We start from the raw sequence: 18,452 nt of genomic DNA, 5'->3' as shown, positions 1-18,452 counted from the left end.
AATTTTTGTCAAAGCCACTCTGGCTATGTAGCTTGATCCTGAATGTAAGCCTGGGGTTTAAACTGAGATCTGAGCAATTGTATGGATGAATAAACCTATAATGTACTCCTTATGACTTTCTTTCTCTGTAAAAACACACAGGCAACAGAAGACAGACTCAGATTCCTTCAGTGGACAGCAGCCTTTATTGTTAGCTGTCCTGGAGTTAGAGAGGAACCATCAAAAGGCTTTACAGTTGATACTGAACATTGCAAGTCAGTGATGACAAGATACCCTGGAGCTGAGATGACCTATGTATTAAGTACAAATTTGTTCAGCCCCAGAAGCAGTTTCTGTAACATTTAATATAGTCTGAAAGCCAGATCTAGATTTCAAATAGATCTCTGTTAAAACAATTAAGTATCTTCCATGGGCCAAGGGAAAAGACTAACAGAACACGCAAGGAATGCTGACAGTTTGCCCAAGAAGTTTTAAAGCCAGTAAGACATCTGCCATCTGCAGCAGCTTTAACCAGCACAAAGAGAGGACAGCATAAAGGAGAAATACATGATCACATATGAATGCATAGCAGAAAGCTTCTCTCATCAGCACTGAGAGCTGCAAGTGCTTGTGAAACTGCACCCTAAGTTTATTTGACTGGCAGTTCTACGGTGTACCTTTACTAAATCCTTCACGGCTTCAGGCTACTTCTCTTCATTGCAGCCTTCAAAAACAACATAGACATTGAATAATTTTCACAGTATAAGACATAAGGTTTTATAGCCTTCTTCCTTAAAGGCTAAATTACTGTGTAATTACTGTGTAATCATCATATAAAATACATGAGGTAAAGAAAAGGAACTGAGCTATGGCTTGAATGTTCCAGCACTTTTTTTGGTGCTTGTTTTACAGGGTCTGCTGTAAGATGTTCTGCAAAAAGTATCACAGAATTGTCCAAGTCTGAGCGATCTACACATGCACACCCACAACAGAGACATGCATATTAAGTCTGTAGTACCACACAATACTTTGATCTCCCATCTTGCTTAAAGGATATTCCCTAAACCATTGTCTATGCCTCCCCCACCACATGATGCTTTCAGACTCTTCTTCAGCTAAGAACTGTTTGCCATTATTCAAAGCATGAGACCTTTCCTGACATTGCTGAAATAATCTTCCCATGTTATCAGCAAAAAAAGGACCCAACACAGCATCAAAATCACTGCTATCACTAACTCTCTGCACTGAAGAAATACTCTTCTAGTGGAAAAGCACTGAGCTCTCACCTTAACTAAGCTTTTAAACCATGGGCAAGGTTTTCTCATCATGGGTAGAGTTTTTTGTGACAAGAGTCCTGTTCACCTTGTTCTTTTCTGACAGTAGCTTGCTCAAAAACTTGCATGTTTAATTGAATATGGACACACATTCATGTCAGTTAAGGCAAAGAATAAAACACTGGACACCAGAAAAGGAAGAACATAGAAAGAGTTTTTCTGTAGTACTGAGGCACCGATGGTTGGGCACTTCGCAAATGTGAAGCCCGATGACAGAGGAAGTCCTGGATCTAACTCAGAAGGAACAGTGATGATATGACCTTCCTTGAGCAGGACTATGGACAAGATGAGCCCCAGAGGTCCCACCCAACCTCAACTGTTTTGTGATACCAGGTCAGCAGTGAATCCTACAATCAGACTGAAAAAATCATATCCAAATTTGGCTATCATCCTATCTGGCTCTGGAAGCCTTCAAGTACAACCCTAAATTTACCATGACAGAAAAATAATTACAGGTGGCATACTGAAAGCTTCCAGAAGGTTACAGGATAAATGTCCATGAACAAATTACACAGCAGATCTGTCAGTCTTGAGGGGAAACCTCCAGGAAGGCTTATTTTTTTCCCCTAATTATTTATAGATCATATTAATATCATTTTCCACTGCTGCGGAACAAGATCTGCTACAGAAGATCACTCTGACAAAAGCCCAAATACTGTAGAACAGGTCTCCAGCACTGTGCAAAGCACCACCTATTCCTGGTTTTGAACTTACTGAGCAGTCACTGAGGGAGATCACCGAATAAGATGCAGCGTGAGCATCCTTGTCAGGCTTTCTTACCTCCTTATGCCATGAACCAAATCTCAGAAAAGATCATGGGTTCTTCTCACTTGTTCTTTATGGCTAATATCATCCTGAGATTCAATCTGGTAATCAACCGAATCCCTAAACAGGCCTGCCCAGATGGACCTTAATGGCTGGCCACTTAACATTCACTTTATGAAGTGTAGCTCTGTTTCCCTATGTGTCAAATTGGAATTTTTAAAGTCATGGAACATTTAGCACCAAACTTACTTAAATCAACAGCTATAAAACACATGGTCCAGTTTCATCATATACATTCCGTAATGAAGATACACGAAGGGAAATGGACTGTTCTGCTTCCTAGTGAGGAGCTTGCACTGTCAGTGCTGAAGTCCCCTCTAAAAACAACGCCATTTCCAATACTATTACACTTTTTTCCACTTGTTATCCCAAGGTTGGTATCTGTATAGGAGCCTCAAAAGACCTTCTTAACTAAATAAAAGCATTTCCTGTGCAAATCTTTCTATTAATGCACAGGATGATGCACATTTCACAATGGGACATGACCAATTTAAAACACCACAGACCATATTGTAGCGTGCACCTCATTTACATCAGTTCAAGGCATCATAAGGAACTGAAATGTAGCAGCAGTGCAGACATTTTTAAGTCCACCAGAGAAAGTCTGAGAAACATTTCAGCCTTGTGGCTGGGTGGGCAAAGAAGGCTCTGAAGGTCACCCTTACCTTTCCCAGAAAATGTTTGCGGTACAGCTTGGCTGTAGGGTCACTTTCCAGTTTCACTTTACCACTCCAGGAAAAGGGTACCTCAGACAGAGCTGGACTCAAGCTGGAGAGGTTGTGGCTGGTCCCTTCAATCCAGTAGCCCCCAAACTGGGGAAGGATAATGAGAGGATATGGCCACCCTTTCTGTAATACCTATTCAGAAGGACAGAGAACAAACATTAAAACTGACAAGTCTGTAAGCTGGAAAGCCAATAAGCTGAAAAACCAATGAAGTCAAAGGACAGAGAGAGAAGAGAGCAGTACTAACCTACCTCATGGATGCTGGGGTAAGGAATATACTCCTCTTCTGTCTGAAATCAGAACAGGCCATTAGCAAAAAACATGTGACATCTTTTAAAGTATTATGCTCTCATGATTGTGCAAGCTGTGCCCTCAGCTTCCATTCTGCCCTAGGTCAACCTTAGAGTTTTACTTTAGGACTTAAGGTCAGACTACATTTCCAAGGTCTCAGCATTATCATATAAAACTTTGAGAACAATAAATTTAGGATTCAGATTTTACCCACCCTCCTCCTTGAAACTACAGAGAATATAGGCATGCAAAAGAAGGAAGCAGGCAAACCATAGACAAATTGGATGTGGTTAGGAGTGACAACCTCTCTCCTTTCCTTCCACACAGTGTCAGACAGCTGCTGTCCTGCAGACAGGGATGACAGTAGGAATGGTAGAAAAAGTGCTGTTATTTACAGTGAGATTGAGGCTATGTCATCTCCATGGCTGATCTGTGGTATGCATCCGAGCAATGCTGAGGTGTGACTCAGAGAACAGAAGCAGTATCTGAGCCCATTTCTGCCAGTTGGATGCTCCCTCCATCACCACAAAGAGCACTGACTATCTCTGTCAGAATAAAGCTATGTCAGTTCTCTCTGTGACTTTTTTATACGTCATCCCAAGATCAAAGTCAAGTTTGATTTTAAGGTTAGCGGGCCTGAGCTGAGACTGAAGAAATGGAGAGGAAGCATTGAGGATTTAAGATGGGAATCTGTCCTTATTGCCTTAATATTGGGCAAAACAGGTCAACTTTCTAGTAGCATCTCTATGAGTCATCCAGCGGACTACTGAAATAAGTACTATGTGTTTTTATAAATATTATTACAGCTCTTAAATTGAATAAATTTAAGAAACTACTTAATCAAAACTAACACTTTTAATAATAACAAACTCTTACTGGAACCACTTAAATTAGAAAAAGGGAAGTGTTAATTCTACTTCATCTACATAGTTTCACCCTCCTGTGCTGCAACTAGGAAAAAAAAAGAAAATAAAAACGGCAAGCGTAGAAGTGCTCTTGGGATGTTTGTAGACTCCCTGTTCATTCCAGTATGAAATATACTGCAAGCCAGGTCAGTAATTATCTGCCATTCTCAGCAATTTAAGAGGCAATAACGACTTGGCCTGACCTTGAGAGGAGCTGGAAGGGAACACCTTTGTTCATCCAGACGACTCCCCTGGAAACATAAAGTCACAGACAGTGAATCCTGTATTTTAGCAAGTTTGTTTCACTTACCCTCTGTGTCCTTCTTCATATCCTCAATACACATATTTTGTCCCTCTATAAAATCTTCCATTTTAAGTGAAGTTGGAAGATCGGTATAAAAATGAAAAGTGAAGCTAGAACTTGGCCAGTCCCCTAATCTGGCATTAAAACTGAAAAGCTACCCCCAAGCTTACACCTCTTAAAAAGCAGACAACTGGCAGATACTAAAAACAATCTCCCAAACTGATTCTCTAATCTCTTCTAGCTACCTTCCTTCCTATCCCAAGGGGGGAAAAAAAAAAAAATTGAATGACTACGAGGTGGGTTGGTACAACAGGGCAAAAGGCTGCCCTAGTTTCTTCCTGAATCAGGAGTTGGCATCCAGACTTGATTTTCCTTCTTAAGGCTATTCCATCCTCTGCCTTCTCACCACGGCAAAGTAGTTCACTTCCACCACACCTCTGCAGCGGAATCACACAAGAATAGGACAATTTTAGTGAAGAGAGCCCCAACACAGACTGAGCAGAGGCCCAGACCAAAATATATGAGGGTCAACAGGCCATAGTCCAAGTGAGCCTCACAGACAGAAGAGTAAGAAGCAGACTTTGCATCATCAGGTAGGAAGGTGAGGACCAGGATTTAAAATGTAGGTTCCTCTTACACACAGTACATGAGTATTCAACTACTGTCACCTAAATCTTGGAACTCTCATACTGGAACATGATGCTGAGACTACATTTCTATATACCATCAGTGACTGCTTAATGGAGTGGCTAACCAGGGATTCCAGACAGGATAAGCAGCTCTTGACTTTGTTGTGAAAATAAGCAGGATTGGATTGATAACAGCCATGCCTGTGCACATATTCTACAGTGGAACTAGCTTGTCAACTAGATTCTGGTAAAAATAGGTAAATCTCAGAGGAGCTCTACAGTGGAGACTTAGGAGGCTCAGGAATAAAAAAATAAAACTGCTAGCATAGCACCACTAACACTGAGCAAAAGCAACCTTACTATTGAGGGTTCATAATAATCAGGATGCTCTTTGCAGGAGCAACAAAGAAAAAAAAAAAAAAAAAGAAAGAAACCCAACATCTACTTCACATAAAAACAAGGTTTTAGGAAAATGAGAAAGTTTATTAAAAAAACCTAAGAAGAAGCCATAAGAAAACCTAAACTTTCATGAAATCATGAAGAGCAAGACCTTGAGTACACAACAAATGCTTAACACCTTTAAAAAACTCTTAAAAACATCAGAATAAACCAGTATGGCTAAACTCCAGGGTAAGGGAGACTAGTTGTGGATGCATGAGGTTATTCTTCAGAAGTCTGAGGTTGAGTTCAATCACAAAAAATAGCAGTAACAACAAATTTCAATTGGTTAAATATAGAAACACAGTAAAGCAAGGAAGGAACAATGAGCAGATAACAAAAAACCAAATTATTTTCCTTAGCTATAATAGGAGAAAGAGGCTTCACATGTTATCTACAGGGTGTCACAAGATCAAACCACAAAAGCTGAGCTTTGAGACAGTTACACTCCCTCCCCAGAAAAATTGTTTTTCTTTTGTGTTTTCAGCAGTGGAGACTAAACAAATACCAGGCTGGAAATACTCTTCATAGCAAAACTTTAGAATGTATGTTTTGAACTGTGATGTCAGTACACAGCACTGACAAAATGAACAACCAACTATTAGGACGTGGTGAGTTGTGAAATTAAGATGGAAAACAGGGTGACAAGAGATCTTTATATTTTGCAGAGGTAGTAACCATTTTGCATTTAGGGAAGTTGTGAAGGTGGAAAAAGTCGAGTGCATGGAATGTACGTGCTAAAGAGTGTTCTGTTGATGTGGTCTCGAGTTTCAGTTGTCAACCTTCTGAGTTGAGGTTCACAAGGAAGACCAGGTTCTGAAACAGGGATGTGGAAAACAGACAGAAAGTCCTGTGCACTGTCAAAACAGGACTGAGACAGGAGGGACACATAGGTACAAAGCAGCAACAAACTGTGGGAAGTACAGGGACACACTGGCTGTGCACAATGAGCTTTCTGCACTTGAAAATGGAGATTGGGAAATTGCAATTTTCTAATATTTCTCTCTCCTTCCTTGGCATTTTTGGCAGATCTGATAATGGCAAGAATTTTCCAGTTTCAAAGGAGGTCCTGGTAGGAGACCAGTATCTCAGCAAGGCCTGAGGGAAAACTTTCTGGGCTGCTGTAAAGGAGCTCTGTATCAGAGCCTCTATAGAGAGTACAGGAATGTACCAGCACATTCCATGACTCTGCACTGTTAAGGAAGCTCCTGGTAGCCTGGAAGCAGGAGATATAAGTTCAAATCTACCAACCTCTCCTCTGGAGTGAAGCTTAAGGTAAGAATAATGCAGCCCTGGGCTGTACAGTCCAAAGCTTTATTTTAAAGGCTAACCAGGACCACAGGAAACTTACAGCACAAGTTGTTGCAAGAGTCAAAGCATGGGGAGAACAACTGCTTGATGAACACTGTCATTCCTCAAAACGGAGAGGAATAAACTGCAGCAGTCTCAGCCACTCCTTGAGACATCCTTCTGGTTGGATTTGGTTTGGCTTGCAGCACTGCCTTTAAGGAAAGGCTTTCCCTCACTGTTTCCCTGGGTAGCTTACTGGAGACAGCACCAGTCTGGGAATCTCATATTCCCAAGGTCTTGTACAGGGGAAACACCTGGCCTGAGCAGGATGGAAGAACGGATGACAGAGAAAAAAGCGTCCAGACCCAGAGTCAGGGTACAACGTGGCGTAACAATACATGATAATGCACATATTTTATGGGGAAAGACCAGTGCCTTGAGGGAGCCTAGTTCAAAATAGGCAACTTGGATACAAAAGGGGATACAGGAAAAAGAACAATGAAAGTAGTTGTGAGAAAACAAGACTAAAGAATATGAAGAAACCATAAGAATGCAGAACAGAGGTAGTGAACAAAAGCAGTCAAGTGAAGAGGCATTGGCTATGCAAACATACGAAGATCTGAAATATCTGAGCTTATTGGATGAAATAAAATTTCCTTGTTTTCCAATTGCCTGCACTGCAAAGCAATCCAGGAACAACATATTACTAAGTGTCCTTAACACAGTATTTGTTGTGACTGTACTATGTCTGTAAGCACAGAACAAAGTGACCAGTAGCTCATTCATTTCCAAGAAATGTATAATAAAATTGAAGAGAAGGAAAAAAGAGAAAGAAAAAAAAAAAAGGCAAACTTCTTCCCCAGATCTCGGGGTTGGTTTCAGTGCAAAAAATTAAATTACCTGTTAATTCATCACACCAAATGTGAAATGGCTATCCTAGTTTTCAGTTGAACAATTATACTCCAATCCAATTGTTAAAGTACTCAAAAATCAATTCTATCCTGAGGCTTTTTTGTTATTATTTTATAGGAGAAATGTTCAAGTCTCCTGCTTTGGCTTTTACTCACTTTGATTGCTTATGAAAATCCCATATTTCGTTTTCAAGAATGGTTCAACAAATCTAAAGGATAGTCACAGTCATATGGAAGGAAAGGGAAAGCAAAAACAAAAGAGAAAAAATAACTAGTAAAAATCTTGAAAAAGAAAAATATTAGGAAGAAATATTAGGATAATTTTTTCTTTTGGAAAACATTTAACTTTCAAAAAGTCTGTTAGACAGCAGTTACTGATTCTCCTAGTGCAAGTCAGGTGACAAAACAAGCTTAACTAGAAAAAAACAAATGCTATAAAGGCTTAACAATGGACAGCTAAGAAAACATCATAGATGCAAAATTAGGCAGTCTGCATGCCTTGGAAATTCTCATCACCGCCCTGTTATCTCTCTAACTAAAGAGGTGCAAGTCCAGTCAGATTTTCCATATGGTAAACTGGGAGCTGAGAAACACTGACAATCTTAAGCAACAGTCTTCCACTGTGGGACACACGGTAGTGACTCTCTCTTATCCATATTTCAAAAGGCCTGGGAAGGACCGTCATAACCTTTCAATATGTGCTTGAACTGAAGCAGATCTACATGCTCAAGCTTACTTTCCTGCACAGAGTTAAATGAGCCAGGCACACTTGCAGAGCTTGCTACTCTAAAGCAGCAAGAATACATCCCAAATATAGTCTGGATGTCAGTAAATTGGTTGCAAGGTCTGTGTCTGTCTACACATGAATACATGGCAGATACACCTTCAGCCCCTCCCTCCCACACTCCTCCTTGCCCAGTCTGCCAAATGGGACTTCAGCCTCATAACTCTATACTCAGCATTTTGCTGCTACCTTCTACCTCCTCACCTTTATAGTCTCACTAAAGTCTGGCATTTTCCTCATATTCATAATCTGATTACCCAAATTCCAGAAAAGAAGTTAAATGGTTTTGGTAAGTTTAATTTCTGCACATAATAAACGGCAGGAGTTATGTGTCACGCTATGTGTTATGTTAGGTCAAGGTTAAGCACAGCACTTTAAAGAAGGTGCACCACTCAGGGAAACTATTGGTAACCTGGCAAGGATGCTCTGAGAACACATAATCTGAAAAATTTGAAGACTTTATTGTTGGATATTTAACGTATATAACAAACCTATTATTATATTACTATTTCTTTATCTGATACAGAAAAGTGGAAAAAACCAACTCGGCCCTATTTTAAGTTTATAACATTATATATGCAGCTAAATGCATGTACTTCTGTGTAAGAATTAAGCCAGAGTCCTTCTTTCTTGCACAAGTTAAAGACAGGACCTATAGTAGTTATTTATTAAACTGTCTGACCTTGCTAAATGCAGTTAGGTTAACATCCCATTAATCACCTGTCATTATACCTGCTACCCAGCAGAACAGAGTTTCCTGAAGAAGATGCCAGAGATACCTTATTGCGACTTTGACTTTCTCTCAGAATCACACTTCTGCAAAGAACAGACAGAATTATAATAACCTGTGTCTATTGCTTCCATCATGCTGACTGGAAAAATGAACACAGAAAAATGCTTTTGAAATCCCATTGAAGAGTAAGAGATTGAGCCTAGAAGACCTAAAAATTCTGCAAGCCCGCATCAACGGGTATTCTGAGTGAAGTGAAAGGACAAATAGTAGCTGATTATTTGTTTGCTACAAAAAATTAAGAGATCCCAAAGTTTGACAGAATTACTTCTCCTTACCTGCATTTTTTCAATCATCTCAAACAAGTCCGCAGTCTGTGAAAAGGGAAAGACAACAGGGAAAAGTAATTTGACATTTGCAGAAGCTAACATTATCTTCTGGTGACTCAGATACTGAAGAAGCCAACAGTTCCTTCCATATAACAAAGGAACTACTTGTTTGCTGAAGACATGATGGAATTGTTCTTCCGTAATTGGCAGCATGGACAAAACAAGTGGCCAAATTGTCTTCAGTCTGTGTTGCAAAAGCTTGACCTGAAGCCCGGTCAGTTAGGTATCAGGAATTTCTCTATTTCAATAGGTCAGATTGACTTGACACAGTATGGCATAAGAACTGATCAAATTAGCAAGTTTAGGATTCTCACAAAAGGAGGCAACTATAGCTGTAAGACATGCATGCACACGAGCTTGATTTCAGTCATTTCTTCAGCACACGTAACTTCTGCTCAAAGCACACACCAACCCTGGGCCAAACATGGTCTGCTTTTACCTTGTTGGGGACAGCAGGAGTGAGGACACATGGAAAGCCTTCAGTGGGAGAGTCTATAACATCACTGAAACCCTGCACTGCCTCCTCAGACCTCCTGCAAGAGACAGAGGCAGAAAAGGAAAAAAAAGAAAGAAAAAGTTAACTCTTAAGAGAATTCAACATGTCAGTGCTTGCCTGCAGTGTCTCCTTTGCCTTCTGCTTACCATTCCTCTCCCCAGGCCATTTCTTGCCTGTAAGGAAGCTGTCATTCCCTGTGAGAATCCCAGAGGCGGCTGAACTTGCAAACATCCTGGATGTAGCAGCAAAAATTTTCTGGCTTCTGACTGCTCTGTCTCTGCTCACATACAATATTTTCCTCACAACTGTCATGTAAGTGCTGAATGATCTTTCTCTGCCAAGTTCCTCTTCCATCATGGATTTGGAGCACAATAAAGACATGTCTCACGAGAAGCTTTGTAATCAGATCTCACAACAGAACCATATCAAAAAGGATGAAAGTAGTTCTGAACCACCACTGAAATCAACTCCTAAAGGACAGCCCCAGCTGCCACAGCCTGGGTATTAGTCTCAAAGACAGGAGCATAACAGAGATGGCACTAGAACAGAACTGGTAACACCCTACAGAGATGCAGACACAGTTTTGTGTTACCACTGCTGGTACAGCCAGCATGGAGATTAGGTGAGCTTTTGTTTGCACATCTGCTATGGAAAATATGTTATTACTATGGTCCCTGCTGGAGCAGCAGTGTGTACAAACAGAGAAGTGTGTACATTCATAGAAAAGAAAATAAAAAGCCATACAAACAATATGCTGTAGTTTAGAAGACATACATAGCATTGCCCACGGCACTACAGACAGTCTCACTGCCAGCTGCACCTCTCCTACTGTTACTTAATAAACATTCCATGCCACTCACAGTTTTTACTAGCAGTCACAAACTGAGGTTAAGCCATGGTGAAGGCCACATAGGTGAGGCTGGGAACTAAGCACAGGTTTACAAGAGACAGGACTCATTTACTTTGTAATGCAATCATGAATGTGATTTTTATGTGGTCATAGAATCACAGAAGGGTTTGGGTTGGAAGCAACCTTAAAGATCATCTAGTTCCAACCCCTCTGCCAGATGTCACCTACTACATCAGATCGCTCAGGGCCCCATCCAACCTGGTCTTGAACACTTCCAGAGATGGGCCATCCACAGCTTCTCTGGGCAACTTGTTCCAACGCGTCGCTATCCTCTGAGTAAAGAATTTCTTCCTAACATGTAATATAAATCTCTTTTCTTTTAGTTTAAAACTGTTCCCCCTTGTCCTGTCACTACCTGCCCGGGAAAAAGTCGCTCTTCCTTTTTAATAAGCCCTTCTTAAGTACTAGAAGGAAGGTCTGCCCTGGTCCTTCTTTTCTCCATGCTGAACAACCCCAGCTCTCTCAGCCTGTATTTGTAGGAGAGGAGCTCCAGCCCTCAGATCATATTTGTGGCCTCCTCTAGACCTACTCTAACAGGTCCACATCTCTCTTGTGCTGGGGATCCCAGAGCTGGGTGAAGTATTCCACGTGGGGTCTCACAATAGCAGAGTAGAGAGGGAAAATCACCTCTCTCAACCTGCTGGCCACTCCTCTCCTGATGCAGCCCAGGCTATGTTTGGCTTTCTGGGCTGTAAGCACACTCTGCAGGCTCAGGTCTAGCTTTTCCTCTACCAGAACCCCCAAGTCCTTCTCCACAGGGCTGCTCTCAATGAGTGAATCTCCCAGTCTGTGCCCATGTCTGGGATTGCTCTGAACCAGGTGCAGCACACTGCACTTGGACTTGTTGAACTTCACGAGATTCTCACAGGACCACTCGTCAAGCTTGTCCAGGTCCCTCTGGATGGTCCCTTCTTCTGTTGTGTCAACCACACCCCTCAGCTCTGTGTCATCTGCAGACTTGCTGAGGGTGCACTCAGTCCCACTGTCTATGCCATTGATAAGAGATATTAAAGATCACCAGTCCCAAGACAGAGCTCGAGAGACACCATTCATCACTGGCCATACAACCATCACACAATACATATAATAATCCTATAATGCAATCAAGAATTGCTGTCCTGTAGCTATCAGATGCACGACTGCTACTGCTTCCACGCTGAGACTGGTCATGCAGACCCTTGCTTTGAAAGCAGTGGCTACACTCCCTCTTGTACGGAGGTACAACATATTTCTGTAATCTTGAAACTACTCTATCACAAACTCTTAGAATCATAACGCTCACCAGTTCTCTGACAATTCACAGTTCATTCTAGTGGCCCAATGGCATCATGTAACTTGCATATAGGCTCCTCCACACAAAGTAACACAATGCTTCCATCCCACAGTTTTCTCCTGAAATTTGAATGAGAGAGATCTGTGTAATGCACCTAGAAATTAATGCCATAAAATACCTGGGAGGGAAGATGTAGGAGTTAGTCTTGAAAACCTAAAATAAATATTTAAATAGTTTGATGGCAAATGTAATTTAAATTAATATTAATACTATACTAATACATGCTTTATTTATCATCTTATTCATTTACTTGAAGAATGTTTGGGATGAGCAAAATTTATGTCCAAGGCAGTAGATGAAACATTTTCACTGTCTCTTAACTTTCTGTTCTGTGAGCCCTAAAAAGGTAAGAGTTTAATTTGATAAATTCTTGTTTTCAGAAAGAAGTGTAACAATAGAACCTTTTGTGCAACTGGATGTCCTGGGGCCTTGTTGCATGCTAGTGTTTTCTTTGGCATGTCGCTGAGTTGAATGCTGAATCATTCAGAGGAGTTAAATACACACCTGCATCACGGAAATCTGGCGGTTCCTACCTGAGGTCAGTGTGGCCAGTCCTGCCCCTGTCCTCTCACCATGAATTCATCTCAACACTTTGGACTGACTGGAAAACTTTGGGCAGAAACTGTTCCTTACCACTGAATCCTAGTACAGTTCTATTGTCCAGCTGAGTCCAGAAGATGCCAAATTCATCAGTCTTACCATACATTTAGAGATGTTCACAATTCTGTAATTATCCCAAATTAGGAATATGCCTCGGGCCTTTAAAAATCCTAGAGAATACCTTAGATTTCACATTATCTTTAATAAAATATCACAAAAAATTGGGGCTATTATAATTATTGCTTTAAAGTCCACATTCAGTTTCTGGAATTTTTAATTTCTGGAACGAAATGCACTAGACTGTATTACAGAAAGGGAACATACTTCTTTTAAAATTGGAACTTCAAACTCTTTGATCACAGAAAAGAACATCATCCTTCTGAAAAAGGAAAGAAATTCTGCAGATTGGGAGAGGAATATTTATGTGCAAATGTATACTTGCTGAAGCTTTATTCTTAGGACACGGCAACAAGGGGAAGCATAAGGCCTAGAAAATGCAGAAGGCTAAATTGGGATTTTACTATTGACAGTAGCCAGTGCATTAATTTCAATCAGGCAGTCAAACTAAATGTAGGCAATGCTGATCCACTGATAAATTCCACTCTCAATTCTGAAATGGAACAAGAAGAACCTGTGCAGATCTCTAAGCCACTACAACTCTTCTCACGCCTTCTATTCCTGTCTTGCAGCATCGTCTGCTATTTCAGTCACGGGATCTCTCTACCCAGCTTCCAAAATCATTGCTATCTGCTGTAGCTGAGCCAGTTCAATAACATAGTCAATGCAAATATTTGCTCTAAGAAAAACACAAATTGGACAGAATTTCATACATTCTTTCATAAATATTCCAGAGCACACGGGGTTTTGCTGAACTCTAAAAGACAAGTGCCCCAAATCCTCAGGTAAGTGTTTTCCTGAAAGTTCACAGGGAAGCAGGTGTATAGCTGTTGTAAATACTTTTGCTAATCTGGAAGCCTTCCAATAGGAGAAACACCACAGCATGATTTGCAGCTATCTATGGAACAACAATCAGTATAATAACTGGTGTCCCAGCCTGATAAGAGTTTCTTGCAGGGAGACACTAATACATTTTTTAAATCCTTCACTAGAAGGGACAGGCAATTCTAAAGAACTGAAGGTAATGTGAGAGAAGAACAGGCCTGAAATGCTCGTAATGAAAATTCTGGACAACCACTTCTCTTGAGCAACACCTTCTGTTGTTTCACTCCCTTGTTCCTGCCTTAGAGAGATGCGTTTGCTTTACCAAATACAATTGTTAGGTATTTGGTGGAGACAGCTGAAAACATGACACGAATAGCCCTACTCTCAGAACACCTGTACAGCTTTGAAATTTGCTTACACATAGATTCCTCGAACTCAAGAGAATTAATTACTGAAGCAGAGCTAGGAAAAGGAAGCAACCACTACAGATGAAAGGCGTTTTGCTCTCAGCTGGTCACAAACTTTTTGCCCACAGACTTTGACTTCCAGTAAGGAACCTCTCTTCCACCCGAACTCCTCTCTGGCTCTCTCCCGTGGAGGCCGCCGCTCCCATTCGTGGGCAGCCTGTGCTAAGGACTTCGTGCACCCACAAAGAGGTGGGCAGAGTACCGGGAGGGCCTGGAGAACCCCGCCAGCTCTTCCTGCCTGCCAGGTACTGCCCTACGGGGCAAGAGAAAGGAGAACTCCAGAGAGAAACTAATCTTAATTGAGAAGTCCCAGTCGGAGAGATGCCCCACTCCCACGACGGCAGAAGAAAGCCCGCCGAGCCTCCCTCATTCCCTCCCGGGAGAGGAGCACCCGATGCCGCCCCATGGCCCGCCTCCCCCGGCCGGAGCGGGGCCGGGAGGGACGGAGGGAGGGAGCGAGGGCCGGGCCCACAGCCAGAGCCGGACCTGCTGGCTGGGTACGGCCATCGCCTTCTCCCCTCCCCGGCTCTCCGCCCTTCCAGCCAACCCGCGAGGACTCTTCCTGCTGCTCCAGCACTGCGCTCCAAACGCCGGCAGCCGCTGCCCTCCCCCGTCCCCGGGCTGCCCGGGAAAGGCAGGGCCCCAGGCCCCGCGGCCGCCGGCACCGGCACCGGTCCCGGTACCTACCCTCCGCTGGCTCCGGCAGGGAAGCCGTGCTCCCGGGAAAACATGCTGGACTGCTCCGCTGAGTCAGCTCCCGGGTTCCCTCCTCGGGAGCCTGCTCTCCCCTGGCCTCGCCATGAAGAAGGGCACAGGCTGCCTGCCGGCCCCCTGCGAAGCCGCGGCTCCCGCCCCCACCCCTCCTCTTCCTCCCGGGCCGGGATTCACCGGATAGACAGGAAAGGGACCCGCACGGCCGGGACCGGGCCCGGCGGGCAGCGGCTCTGGAGAGGACGGAGGGGGGGAGGAGGAGGAGGAGGAGGAGGAGGGATGGAAGAAGAGGAGACAAGGGGGGATGGGGTGATGACTTCTGCCCCTCCTCCGCTGTGGCAGAGCGGTTCCCCCTGGAGCCCCCCGTTTTGGGAGCCCATGGATGGCGCACAGCATGCAGGAGCAGCTGGTGGGACAGCCGGGCCAGGGACGCTGCTCTCCGGGCTGTCCGTGACTGTAGCACAGCCACAGCCTAGACAGGGACAGCAGAGCCGTCCCTTGTTCAACTCTGCTGTAGAACAAGATCGTATCTCCAGGCTCTCAGTGTCCAGTGAGGAAAGTGAGCATCAAAGCAGTTCTCCAGAAATCCCCATTCTCTTCAAGGGAAGGCTAGGAAGATACTAAACCCACTAAATCCAAATCCTTGGCATTTGGAGCTGACCTACATCAAGTACCACAGAGATTTGGCTCTGCACCCCTTATGAAATAGCTCCCTGATCCAACGTGAAAACTAGGGAAGCTCAAATTTTCAGGGGTCACAAACCCCTTGACCACATGTATTTGCATTGACTCATCAACAGATCATCATTCCTGACAAAAAAACTGAGCATGAGAAGATGGTCTGTCATAGCAAGAATATGCATGTACCTGTGTTTAAATGAGAACACGGAGTTCTTCTGGACACGTATTTTTTCCTGTGCTTGTCAGTTTCATTCCACAGGATGATGTCATGTTTTCTCTTTGCATCAAGACCTAAAAAAGCAGCAGCTACAACCTTACGCCAAATGTCAGCCTCGCACCGGGTTTGTTCTGACTCATGAAGGGGTCATAAGGAAACACAGAACAGGAGACAGAATTTGCCAGAAAGCTAGAAAGATGCAAAAGAAGAGTGCAAACAGTATGCAGACAGACCAGACAGAAAATATGAGATAGCAGATAGAGATGGGGAAGAAAATGAAAATGCAGAGAGCAAGGAGTTATATCAAAGTTTTAGGGATGAATGCAGCATTTTTATCATAATGCTTCCTATAAACTGTACTCATGAAAGACCTGCATAGAAATGATTATGAGGACTCCAAGGGTCTGTGGGTGGGCAAAGAGACTGTAAGGAGCAAGGAATCAAAATAGGTCACAACTTTGAATGGACAAAGAAAGGGCCCGCTTGCTGTTTTTAGTAACTTGCATGAAGTCCAGGTGACTCAATTTCCTCTTGTCTACCTCTTTTAATTCCCCAGAAGATCTGATGCTGGAGCATGGGCCAATTAATACATCCTCACTCCAACCCAAATGCCTCACAGATGGGCCCAGGGCACTGAATACAGCAGCTGCCCTCTGAGCAAGCAGGTCTTACTCATTCACCTGAATCTCTGAGCAGAGATGTGACTGGACCAAGGCAAAGAGCCAAGCTTGCCATTTCTGCTGCATCTAGGAAGGAGGAAGAGACATTATTTTTTGCTGTTAGAGAGAGCTGCCAGCAGTAACTACTGCCCTCCCCCATCTCAGGGTCATTATCAGCAGCACTATCAAGCCTGGCCATGGTGAAATCAAAGCATACAGAGAGGCTCAGGTCTTTCTGCCATTCTTATTCTTCGGCAGCTTGCCACGACAGACAAGAGCCAACTTTGTTCACATACAAAACCACACTGAGCTCAGCTTTCATTTAACTGTCTCACAGCTTTACCTAACCTTCTGTCTAACTCCAGTTGTGTACAAAGCCCTCAACATGCATAAGCAAAACAGCAAACAATTATTAAATACCCTAATTGCTGCTCTAATTAGCCTCCTTTAGCAATAACAATATGAATAAATCATATATAGGCAAATCACAGGACCCCTTTCTGTTCCTCAACTTACAATCAAGGTAACGACTGTTACTATTTACCCTGCTGATGCAAAAATATCACCTAATGTAAGCCTGGAGTTGTACTAAGTAGAATCAGCTCCTATTGATACTTGCATTCTTATATGACTAATCCAGTGTACTCACAGTCTCAGATTTTAATCCCTATACGTGTCCATACTTGCATAGATCGTGATGCATTTTATAGTTATTGCATGTTTCAGGGACTGGCATATAAGTTTTTGTTCTTTCAGGTATCCTTGTAGGCACGTTAATATACGTATCACAGTAATTGGTGTCTATACCTTTTGCTATGTATTTTCCCAAATTTTGTTAGCAGATTTTTTCCATGCGTTTAATTTTATTAGCATTTTATCTTGCTCTCATAGGAAAAGTCTGTGTTAGCTGTAACACAGAAACTGGTCCCTGCAATTCTGTTAATTGAGTCATTGTAAGAACATCAGCAGCTCCATGGAAGCTGCGCAGTACCACATAAACACAGCAGTATATCCTTCAAGGGTAAACTCTTCAGGGCAAAACCTGTAATTTTTTAAGTTTTATTTCAATATTACACAAACTCATAGCTGCATCCACAGACAGAAACATACATGTTTTCACATCAGCTGTTTCCACAGATCTGTGCACACAGCTTCTAAATATAGCACCGGGTGTGCACAGACAGCACCTCCCGCAGTGCACTTGGACTCCTCATTTTATGTCCAGGACTGACATAATCAGGGTGGGATTCCTTTGAGTCTGGGCAGACCCTGTTTCATGCCCCTCTATCCCTTTAGTTTGTTTCATTTCCTACACAGACATCCGCTCTCCCCACCTCCACTCTCCCTTTCTCTCTCTGCAACTGCTTCTCTACACAATGCAGAATAGCACAATGTCTTTTAAAAAGCACACAGACACTTTCCCTGATGAGGCTGAAACTGCCCCAAACTCTATCCATTACACAACGCCACGTAAGCAGCAGAGAAGATCTGGATCAACCCTCCCCCACCTATCTTTGCTCCCATTCCTTCTAGATGCAAAATATTTTTAATTGGCATTGCAAGCAAGATGAGAATAAAAGCAGCTAAGATGTTCATCCCCTACCTGAGCAAGGATCTCTCATCCCCAGCTGGTGAGCAGATGGAGACAGGGAACCCAGCTGCTCTCCTTTCCTTGCACTATCAATTATTCACGTAGGTTGCAGTGTCCTCCCTCTCCCTCCCTCCCTCCCTTTCTCTTCCGCTGCCCCCACCTGCAGCTGAATGGAGATCGAGCAGGTCGGTGCTGTCACACTTGAAACTAGAGATCATTTTCGACTGAACAGCCAGCCTGTGGAGCAGCTGTGCTCTTAAGCAGAGAAGATTTGCCCTGGCAGAAGGGGACAGACTGGCAGCTCCAGAGGT

At 43.0% G+C, this 18,452-nt stretch overlaps 1 protein-coding gene across 26 annotated transcripts in view; it reads right to left on the bottom strand.

Annotated features, from left to right (window-relative positions):
• LOC121666172 (rap1 GTPase-activating protein 1-like) overlaps window positions 1-18,452 on the bottom strand; it is a 57,388-nt gene extending 38,936 nt beyond the window's left edge. For 5 of the 26 annotated variants that reach the window (XR_006016594.1, XR_006016593.1, XR_006016595.1 and 2 more), the window contains exons 1-6: window positions 14,970-15,230; window positions 9,974-10,067; window positions 9,484-9,519; window positions 4,263-4,310; window positions 3,115-3,153; window positions 2,804-2,995 (exon numbers count right to left, since the gene is read on the bottom strand). Coding sequence is in view for 19 of the 26 variants with exons in the window: in XM_042031371.1 (XP_041887305.1) it covers window positions 2,804-2,995; window positions 3,115-3,153; window positions 4,263-4,310; window positions 9,484-9,519; window positions 9,974-10,067; window positions 14,970-15,013 (453 nt within the window). In the remaining 7 variants the exon portion in view is untranslated. The other 21 variants (XM_042031363.1, XM_042031362.1, XM_042031360.1 and 18 more) reach the window with 15 other exon arrangements.

Source organism: Corvus kubaryi, unplaced genomic scaffold (genome assembly GCF_017639235.1).
Source record: "Corvus kubaryi isolate FWS band 111438036 unplaced genomic scaffold, C.kubaryi_AGA036_p1.0 37341, whole genome shotgun sequence".
In the NCBI taxonomy this organism is placed as follows: domain Eukaryota; kingdom Metazoa; phylum Chordata; class Aves; order Passeriformes; family Corvidae; genus Corvus; species Corvus kubaryi.
Note: the sequence above shows the minus strand (reverse complement) of the source record. Positions and strands in the feature narration are given on the sequence as shown.